Source organism: Octopus bimaculoides, chromosome 1 (genome assembly GCF_001194135.2).
Source record: "Octopus bimaculoides isolate UCB-OBI-ISO-001 chromosome 1, ASM119413v2, whole genome shotgun sequence".
Lineage (NCBI taxonomy): Eukaryota > Metazoa > Mollusca > Cephalopoda > Octopoda > Octopodidae > Octopus > Octopus bimaculoides.
In genome coordinates, this window is record NC_068981.1 from 98,339,378 (window position 1) to 98,350,698 (window position 11,321).

The window sequence follows — 11,321 nt, forward strand, 5'->3', positions numbered from 1 at the left end:
AAATTTAGTGGAAAGGAACAAGAACTTCACTGATATTGTATTTTACCCATCACGAAAGGACGAAAGATAAATTTGACAACGGCAGAATTTTAACTATTTAACTCAAATTAATAACAACTAATACATTGCCTGTTGTCTCTTCTGCGGTATCCAACCACTTTATATTATAGTCTTCATACGATTTCACCAAACATCACCGGACATGATTAAACGTCTGGTATAAATTGAAATTCACCTTTCACCTCTTCTCTGACAGCTTATCGGAATAAACAACTTTCTAATATATATGAAGTATATATTTTTTCTATTTGTCGACTTTGGAGGAAGGGGTCAGAGCCCATGACTTTTGCAGGCCTTCCAAGACGGGTGAGGGTGATGCTCTTTTAAATGTTCCGTTTAAATTGTTACCAGTCAACTACTGCAGGAAAGACACGAGCAGGTTGGAGATTTCAGAAGACTAATGTTCTGGGGATGGTGAATGGGTATAGTGCTTAGTAGAGGGAAAATCTGGTTGAACACATCAAGTGTTACGAGCGGATTTAGTGGGACGGTGAGGGGCGGCCTCCCACTCACCCTCCTCTGGAATATGTGAATGAGAGGAAGACCATGGAGGAACTTTTGAATGGCGTAGGGCACAGCATCAGGTTGCAGTAAAATGAATTTTAAATGAACCTCAACACTTAATGAGGTTTTCAATATTGTGTTTTAAGTTCTCAAAGATACGGTATGGTGTTCTTTTTATTATGCTCATTTTTGTGATTGGGGTTATTATAATCAATGTAGATATTTTACATCTCAGAAAAGTGCTCATAAACTACAAATAATAATAATAAAAATTGTTCTAAAAATTGCTTTTTTTTGTGGTGGTGGATTGTCCTCGGGTGGGGGTTGTGTCTTACTGTTTTTTTTTCTTCTAGGGTATGTTGTTCTACACTCAGGACGTGGGTGCTCGAGTTGTGGAGATATGAGACTAGCCTTCTCCTAGGGTTGCAGACTATTATTAGAGTAGCGATAGAAAAGATTTTTCGAATTATGAAGCTGAACTAAAAGACACTTCACCCACATCGACTTCAACAATAAACCAGACAACATTATTGTTGATGTCGATAATAAATGTACGGAACGAAGTTCTATCCTTATTAGTGAAATTACAGAAATTATATAATGCATTCTCAATAATTTTCGTAACTGAGTCACAATAAAAAGACGAAGACAAGTGAACTTGTAATTTCTCGTGGGCAGTTCTTGTTGACGTAAAGATACAAATTGATAAATCTCAATCAAGAAGAGGTAACAAGTATATATAACAAAAAAATATATACTTCAAAGTTGTTCTCTCAAAAGATAAACAACACTTTCAGTACTATCCATATTAACTTTATATCATCTCTAGAATCAAAAGTTTTCGAAAAACTACACTTTCTGAAGAAATTATACAGACCATGGTTCCCTCTAAATTTTCATCAATCTTATAAATTTCAAAACAATCGTGAAATTTCCACAGATGTTTGTAGTCAAAAAAAAAAAAAACAACATTAACAATAATATTCAAGACTTGTAGTGCCTAAATTGACGTTATTCTGTTATGAATTTAAGCGTATTATTAACGCTTAGGCTATAGTTGCTAAGGTTACAATCGTCGTTAGCAACCAATGAAAACAACCATTAAGGAAGATGAGGTAAGAGTTGTAGGCGGAGGAAAATATAGGAAGTAAGAGTGAAAAGTGTTGTCTTGATGGAAAAGCAGAGTAGTATAAAAGTGTAATCTCCCCTCTATTAGTCTCTATCTATCTATCTATCGTGTGATATGTTTGTGGTGTTTATGTTTATGCGTTCAGCCGGATTTGATCTTGGCCCAGTGAATCTCTTCTAAACTATCCAGCAACAGCTTTCCTCCGAGTTTGGCACTTCACTTCTGAGCTCCCCCTCCCATCTTTCTCTCTCTCTCTCTCTCTCTCTCTCTCTCTCTCTCTCTCTCTCACACACACACATTGATTTTATCACTATATGTTGGTCTCGCTTCTTTCTTTCTCTCCTATTCTGTCCTAGTTTGTCTTTATCTGCTTCCAGATAAACAAAAGTGATCATCGAGTTCAGATCTTTGGATAGCGTATCACGACACTCCCATTACTTGCGAGAGTCGAACAAATAATATTCTTTCTATCGATAACAGCAATATTTTAGTTACTTGGCCATTAATGCCAGGAAGCTTCTATTTAGGGAGCGGACAGTAATAGTCTTAGGGGTTGATTCTAACTATCTCTAAGCCTATCCGTTGATATGCTAATGTCTAAAAGAATTACGGTAACAGAAGTTTTTGAGAAAAAACTGCGGCAGCTCGGTCTGAAGGAATTTCCATGTGGCTATGGAAGCTGGGTGAGTGAAACGTTTCGCTTTTCGTTTAACATTTATACAGATTTGCCGCTAGTACCTGGATGTTACTTATTTTATCAATTCCAGACTTCTGAACTCAAAATCTATAATTAAATACTCACTATCTAGTTTTGAGTATGAGTTATTCCATTCATTGTCGACTAGACAATCATTGTCGAGTTATTCCCATTGTCGAAAGGCTAGAAAAAAAAAATTAATACATTATACCTCAAATAGATTACTTGATGGTTACAACTTAGAATATGTTTTGTAGAAATTACCTAAAAGCTGGTAACATAATTGGCAAATGCATTTAAGAACTTACCAGAGGACAGTTCTTCAAGGTGATTCCTGTGGTTTTCCACCAGAGAAGGAAAGACAAGATCATAGGAAGGAAAAAAGAAATGACAGTACAAGACTTTTCTCAGGTCTAATCTAATTATGTTCCTGTCTCTGAGAGAGGGTTAATGGTAAAATTACCATTAATCCTTTAATACCAGCCAAAGTAGATAAAACTGACTATGGCCCTCCCCACAAAAGTTGATACATTGTACTGCTAATGTTAGATATTGGAAATCAATATTCATGTGACTGTGGCTTGAAGGTGATTTGGTTGTTATTTCTAGCAGTTGAACAGTTGCTTAGAGGTTCCTTCACTTTAAAGATAGGATAGTCACAGCTGGAGTACCTTTTGATCTGCTTGATCATAGCAGACCTGCAGCTAAACAACAAAATCAATACCATGTAAATAAAGAGTTTAACATAGCTTTTTGCACAAAAGCATAACATCTGAGGGCAAGTAATTAATTGTTCAAGAATTTTTTTTCACTTACAGAAAAAAAAAATGGGATTAACCAATAATATCTCCTTTTTACATTGTTTATCCCTTGTTATTTCTTTCTATGTATATCTGCTTTAAAGAGAGAAAATCCCAATAAGAAAAGAAATCAACAATGTTCAAAGAAATTTCAAACTTGTCCTTACACTTCAGGCAACAAAAAAGGTGAGTCAACAAGAAGACAATGCGGGAAACTTTATCTAGTCATTTGATTTCCTAGAAATAGTAGCCAGATTTCTCTCAAATCTTGATGTCTTAAGAACACAGTGGATAATGTAGTCTAGCAAAAAATAAGAAAGAAAAAGGAAAAGATGAAATAAAAGCACAGTTGCAAAGCAGACATTTTCAGGACCCTATTTGTTGACACAACAAAGCCAAAATTCCTTACCTTTGTCCCCAATTGTTCTAACTGTTCATTTACTTGTTACATACATTTCCATAAGGACAGGGGAGGTGTAGTCCTTTTTTTAGATTTTTTCTCCAATAAACAATGTAATTGAATAAGGTTAATATAGTTGAGAATGGTGGTGGTGGCCACGGTGGCAGTGAAGGTAGTAGTTAGCTCCCAAGTCAACCCTGAAGAAGCAGACACATTTCAGAAATATTCCAGTAATGATCATCCAATCATTTTAGTAGGACCTAGATCTACATTATTGAATGTGATCCTTTGCTTATTTAAAATGGTAGAGTGTGAGTTGAGAGACATCTGACTGCTATTTCTAGCATGCTGAGTAAACACATAGAGACTGCCTTGCTGGCTCATTAATTTGAAATGTTGATTTGTTTTCTGTTTTTTTTTTTAATATCTAAGTCTGAAGAATAAGGATGTTACATGGATGGTTAAGTTGATTTGGAGAATTGAGGATGCTAAGAGGTCAACGATTCATATAATATCACTAATACTGTGTTGCATTAATGGTCAAAACATTTAACTTACGATGGCTAAGTCCACCTAGATCTAAATAGGCACTATGCAATGGTATAATTCACCACTGTAAGCAGTGAAAATGCTACGGAATCAAAAGCAGCTTTTCATTTTTAATATGATATCCAACATTGTCCCTTCTAAGCTAAATGTGTGTGTGTTTGCGTGTGTGTATATTATTATGCACATAAATATTTTGTAGCCAGCACACAGAATAAATTAATGTGTGCACAAAAGTTTGTTGCTTTTAAATAATACAGTAATTAATAATTATACTTATGCTTCATTATGATAGTAAGACCAACAAAATGCCTTTTGTTGGACTTGCTGTTTTCTTAAAACATGACTACATTCTGTAATAATACCCTGAATACTTTATTCTAAGTAGCCTTATCATGTTGCTCTGAACAGGTAACCTCAGGATTGGTTTGTAATTATATTCATTATACATTCAGTGCATGAACACTTTTGTTACAGGTAACAATATTTGTACAATGTAAGATTTTATTTTATTTTAATTTCTTTATGGCTGTGTAGTTAAGAAGTTTGCTTCTTAATCACATGATTTGGGGTTCAGTGCCACTGTGTGGAACCTAGAGCAAGTGTCCTCTAATAAAGCTCTGTACTGACCAAGGAGATTTCTAACAGGGTTAGTGACTGCAAAGATACTTCTTTTATTCTAGTGGTGAGATATGAGACATTGCTGAAGTATTGGAAGAAAGAAAACCAGGTGAGATGAGTAGGTTTAAAGTGACAGTGCTATACAATCAGCAGGTTAAGAGGAATCAAGATGCTATTAATAACACCTAGAAGGTCCTTCTTTTCCACTGACCAAAGTAAATGGAGCTTTGGCCAGGAGAAAATGATGTCATTAGACAGTATCCTATGATCATCAGGTGTTTCAACCCTGAACAACCTTAACACCCTCCCGTTGGTGAGTCATCTCCTCCTGACTTCCATCTCAAATCTCTCCTGATCCATAACCAGCAAGAAGCTCTTTCTGCTGCCTGTCTCTTCCTGCACACAGCCACCCTTCATTCTCTTCCTCCCATTCCAATGGTTGTAAGCTTCCTCCATACTGGGAAAAGCCATGACTGCCATTCCTTCTCCCTGTAATCCTGCAGAAGGCTCTCTCACTTGGCACACTTCAGTTCGTAGGCCTGATCACACCCCCTTGCCTTTTGAGACCACAGAGCTACAGAGTCTTTTCCCTAGGTCCACTTTCATATCCCATGATTGGGACCCATGTTGTAAGCTATTTATCCTTTTTTGCTGTCTTTCCTCTCATGAACTTGATTGCTGCTATTGTTTTCCCTGATGATGGTCTATGTCTTCTACAGACATAACATCCTCCAGAAGAACTAGTATCTATTTTCTCCACATCTAAGTCAGCTGAAATTAAATGGAAAAACCACTCTGGGCCAGGGAGATTTTTATGGAAATCCAATAAGACCAAAATATATCCAGAGTTATCTTCACAGCAACCAAAGATCAGACTCAATCTCCCCACCCTTCTACACAACTGAATTTAATCTTGTTTTGGACAATTGAAATTTTCAAAGTTCTCTCATCCCTTGTGGGAAAGGATTTTCATTAACACAAATGAGTTTTGTTCTCATCAACTAATGTAATGAGTGGTATGTTTTTCATCTCTGTTTGTGTCACTGTTGTGGTACTTTCACTCTGTTTGAATTTTATTGAAATACTGACATAGTAATACTAACAGACCATACTAAGTATAAATGTTTATAGAGTTGACTGTCCATGTGTACATGTATATATGTATGTATGTATGTATATATGTATGTGTATATATATATATATATATATATATATATATATATATATATATATATATATATATATATATAGTTAGTTCTGCATAGCACTGTCAACCAACTGGTGTTCAGAAATGAAAATGGATTGAATTACTATTTTCTTCTGAAGTTCTGGTGTTTCAATGTTGTTATGTAATCATCTGCTTAATTACTGTGTAACATGTTAGTATTTGCTAAAGACTATATAACTTATGATGTTATATAATAAGAAAACTTAAATTATATTTTACTCTCGAGTGTGTGTGTATTTGTATATATATTTTATTTATTAAATGATAAAGAGGAACATGTATCTTATTCAGTTAATCCCTTTCAACACTTTGCCACAAGTAATTAATTATAAAACTGAATCTTTATCACCCATGGATTTTCCACAGCTAGGTAATAGTTATAGTTATAACTTCAATTAATTACTCTTCAACTCAAACACATCAAGTATGGTAGCAAGCACTTAACTAAATTTAAATGTTCTGCCTCTACAATGCAACAGGTAGGAAGTCACTAAATTTAGCTATTTAACCCCGATTGCCAGGTAATGCTCAAAAGAGTATAATCACGAATACAAGCAGCTGATATGGGGTTCCTCCAAATGATCTCTAGAGTAACAATACTCAACAGGGTGCATAGCTCAGAGGTCAAGGAGTCTCTCCAGGTCAAACCACTATTTCTCCACATTCTTTCCCAGGAATACCGAGCAGGGAAGATAAATGGACGGATAGCTATTTTGTAAATAAGGGAGTGCTGAAAAGTTTCTGACTTTGCGTAAAAGAAAACACAGGAGGATCAGCTAATTATGATTTTATTCAACATATTCCCCTCTCAGATTCACACACTTATTGCAGTGGTGCTTCAGTTTTTCTAAGCCCTGTAAAAGAGCTTGGATAAAGCCCCCAACCAGGCCTTTTATGATACCTTAAAGTCAGGAACATTTCAGTATATTGTTTTTTAATAAGACATTGTCATTTTGTCTCTCTTTCTCAGATAAAACTCCTCTTGACAAGCATGTTGACACTCTCCTGGAATATGTTCATTCAGAATATTCTCCATGGAATACTGACTGTAGCTGGAGTAATGAAGCCCTCAATTTGAGAGAAATTGCCATCACTAATCCACAATGGATCAATGATAAATTTGTTTTTAATTTCTTCAAAACACTTACTCTCAGGAATTCTTCAGTGAGTTTTATTTTTTCTGTAATTAATTATAATTTCTTGTTAATATTTAATCAACAGAAGGCAGCTAACTGGCAGAATCATTAGCATGCCAGGCAAAGAACTTAGTGGCATTTCATGTCTTTACATTCTGAGTTCAAATTCCACTGAGGTCGACTTTGCCTTTCATGCTTTCAGGATCGATAAAATAAGTAACAGTCGAACCCTGGGATTAATGAATTGACTCCCCTGAAATAGTTGGCCTTGTGCCAAAATTTAAAATCAATATTTTATCAACAAAATAGGTCACGCACGTGTGTGTGTGTGTGCATTTGTGTTTGTGTTTCCTTGTCTTGACCTCACATGATGGTTGTAAATGAGCATCACCATATGCTTCCAATCTTCCATAAAGACTTATCTGGCTAAGGGTAAATATTGCCTTATTGTGGAACAGTTGAGTGTTGGCATCAGGAAAGACATCCAGTCGCAGAAAATCTTCTTTTTTCTGTTAAAGCTTGATACTTATTACATCAAAGTGATAAAACAGCGTAGAGATGGATTTGTGTGTCATGAATACAATGTTTTGACTAAAAAATAAGTATAAAACAACATGGATGCACCCTGGTTCTAAGAAATGGCATCTTATAGATTACATCATCACCAGGAAACAAGATTCTAGGAACTTTGCTATTGTACAAGTGATGAGTGGTGCAGAGTGCTGGACTGATCATAGGCTTTTGTGTGCCAAGGTGAATTTTGTTGTCAAGTCTAAGTTTATGGCAAATAATGACAAATTACCTAAATGGATTAATGTCAATAAACTTATATTCCATCAGTATACAGTGAGTTTGTGAGTGAGATAAATAATTTGTCCTGTGATGGAAGCTGGAAGTCATTCAGAGAAAGAGTATAAGAGATTTCTAGTAACATTCTTGGCTTTGTTGTAAAACATCACCAAGATTGGTTTCATGATAATGATGAAGGAGTTAATCTTATCTTAGAGGAGAAGCGAAAGGCATTTAACATGTTGCAAAATGTTGACATGTCAGCAAACAGGACAGTGGCTACATATTTCAAGGCAGTAAAAGCAACAATGCAGAGGAATATACAGATGATGCAGGAAATTTGGTGGAGTGGTAAATGCAAGGAAATCCAAAAAGCTTCAAATGCTAACAATTCCAAACTTTTTTACTATCTCTTGGAAAAAGTTTATGGACCAGTTTCATCAAAAGTTGTGTCACTTCGGAGCAAGGATGGTACAGAATTATAAACAAACCCTAAAGATATTGTTGGGAGATGGAAAGAACATTTTGATGGGTTGCTCAATAGACCCACTGAAGTTGATCTCTCTTTTCTTGATAACATACCCGAGAGACCAATAAACCATCTTATAGCAGAAATTCCAAACCTGGCTGAAATAAAAGCAGCAATCAGGAAATTGAACAATGGAAAGGCCCCTGGTATGGATGGACTAGGTGCAGAGATATATAAATATGGTGGTGATTATCTTTGTGTAATGTTGATGGATGTGATTCAGAGGGTTTGGCAAAGTGAAGAGGTTCCTCCAGATTGGCGTGATGCAACTATGGAGATACTATATAAATCTAAAGGTGGAAAGAATGTCTGTGATAATTATCATGGCATCTGTCTGTTAGCTGTGGCTGGAAAGGTCCTCTGTAGGGTAATGCTGGATAGATTGCTTCTGCACATTGCTGATGAGGTTTAGGAATAGTAGGAGTACTATGGATATGATATTTTCAGCTAGACAGTTGCAAGAAAAGTGTATCGAACAGGATATGGACTTATACCAGGTTTTCATTGACCTAACAAAAGCATTTGATTCTATCAATAGAATTGCACTTTGGGAGATCCTAAAAAAGCTAGGATGCCCTGAAAAATTTGTGAGAATGCTTAGACAATTTCATGACAAGATGGAAGCGAGAGTTAATGTTGGAGGTACCTTATCAGATCCAATTTCTGTAGAAAATGGTGTAAAGCAAGGTTATATTCCTGCTCCTACACTGTTGCTATATATTTTGCAATAGTCTTTCAAACAGCTTTTAAAGATTGCTCTGAAGGGATCTATATAAGATATAGGACAACAGGAAAACTGTTCAATCTCAAAAGACTCTGTGCCAAAATGAAAGTTCTGCATTCTCACCTTGTTGAGTTTCTGTATGCAGATAATTGTGACCTGTTGGCACATTCTCATAAAGATATGCAGCACATGGTGAATTCGATTTCTGCAGCATGTGCAGCATTGGGTCTAACAGTCAATCTAAAAAACTGTTATAATGTACCAGCCCATACAGTGGGATTGAACCCAGAACTATCTGGTTGAAAAACCAACTTCTTACCTCACAACCACACCTGCACCTATATATATCTTCACTCGTTGGTTTTTACATTCGTTGGTTTTTACAATCAATATGTGTGTATATATTTAAATTTCAGATTCAAGAAATTGATTCGGGTGTTTTGAAGTTCAGTAACCTAGAAGAATTCAATCTTAATGTGAACTATATTGCAAACATTCCACCAAAGAATTTGCCTCCATCATTGAAGGTATTTTTAAAATTCTCAATTTTTCAATTTGAATTTATCATTGTTGGTGTTTGTGGTGGAGTCTGAGAAATCAGTGAGCTCCAATGTGGTTGAGAAAAAGTGAAAATGAACAGAAAAAAGCATCCAAATGTTTTTTGAAACGTTAATATTTAGATTATGCTAGTGAGACATGGGCTCTGAATGCAGAAGACATGCATAGACTGGAGAGAAATGGAGATAGTATGCTCTGTTGGATGTGCAACATCAGTGCACATGTACGGCAAAGTGCAAATGTATTGAGAGAAAAGTAGGGCACAAGAGGAATCAAATGTAGCATGCAAGAGAGAAGACTATGTTGGTTTGGACGTGTGATTTGTATGAATGAGGACAGCTGCATAAAGAAGTGCTTATCACTGAAAGTGGATGGTACCCGCAGAAGAGGGAGAAGTGGGATGAAGTGGTAAGGACCAATCTCAGGATGTTGGGCTCACGGAAGAAATGACAATCGACCAAGATGTGTGGCAATATGAAGTTCTAGAGAAGACCTGCCCACATCAGCAAAATTGAGTTCTAGAAGTGCTGTGTGTCCCACCTACTCTTAACAAGAAAACTTCTCACATACTCTACCGCAACAAACCAAACTACGTCTCTACATCTCTTCTCTTCCTTACATTTCCTCACATGCTTCATGCACTATGCTTACCTCCTTCTCCTCAATCCTGTCCCCTTGGCCCTGTGCCACTGTATCACTGCTCTCTTATTTCTTTATTGCCCACAAGGGGCTAAACACAGAGGGGACAAACAAGGACAGACAAAGGGATTAATTTGATTACATCGCCCTCAGTGTGTAACTGGTACTTTATTTATCGACCCCAAAAGGATGAAAGGCAAAGTTGACCTCGGCGGAATTTGAACTCAGAACGTAACGGCAGATGAAATACCGCTAAGCATTTTGCCCAGCGTGCTATCGTTTCTGCCAGCTCGCCGCCTTTCACTGTATCACTGCTCTCTGCTAGCCTCCAACCTATGTGATCCACCCACACGCCCTGTCTCACTGTATTATTGCTATCTGCTAGCCCCCAACCAATGTGTTCCACCTACACGTAACAAAAAAACTTTTCACTCACCTTACCCCAACAAACCAATCTACATCTCCACATCTCTTCTTCACATTTCCTCCTTCATGCACTATGCCTAGCTTTCACTCCCCAATCCTGTCCTCACAGCCCTGTTCCTCTGTATCATTGCTATTTCGTAGCCCCACTGAATCTATATATACCCAGGTTTTCCCCTCTCACCCCCTCTGCACTCTTTAATCACACTTCCTTTGCAATATCCTGCCACTTATATTTTGGCGTTTGAACCTCAAGGGTATGCCCTGACACTTGCTGCCATCTATACCTCTCTCTTCCTTTACTCAACTATTCCATTTATATTCTGATTCCCGTCCCTTGTTAGTATGTCCAGCATTTTGCCACCATCTCTATCTTGTTGTCTCCCACTCTCTCTCTCTCCCCTTCTCCTGCATTTTCCTCAGGTTGAGTAACCATGTATTTCCGTTGCGGTAGCGCACCTGTTTCTGTCTTCATACCTCATATCTCTCTCTCTCTCTCTCTCTCTCTCTCTCTCTCTCTCTCTCTCTCTCTCTCTCT

At 36.9% G+C, this 11,321-nt stretch overlaps 1 protein-coding gene across 6 annotated transcripts in view; it reads left to right on the forward strand.

The window, feature by feature from the left end:
• The first annotated feature begins 1,664 nt into the window (after positions 1–1,664).
• Positions 1,665–11,321, forward strand: part of LOC106880824 (leucine-rich repeat-containing protein 43) — a 62,269-nt gene continuing 52,612 nt past the window's right edge. For 4 of the 6 annotated variants that reach the window (XM_052968522.1, XM_052968526.1, XM_052968536.1 and 1 more), the window contains exons 1-4: positions 1,666–2,376; positions 3,295–3,376; positions 6,956–7,149; positions 9,580–9,690. In XM_052968522.1, coding sequence (XP_052824482.1) covers positions 2,281–2,376; positions 3,295–3,376; positions 6,956–7,149; positions 9,580–9,690 — 483 coding nt within the window. In that variant the 5' untranslated portion in view covers positions 1,666–2,280. Of the gene's footprint in view, positions 2,377–3,294; positions 3,377–6,955; positions 7,150–9,579; positions 9,691–11,321 lie in introns of all 6 variants that reach the window. The other 2 variants (XM_052968530.1, XM_052968545.1) reach the window with 2 other exon arrangements.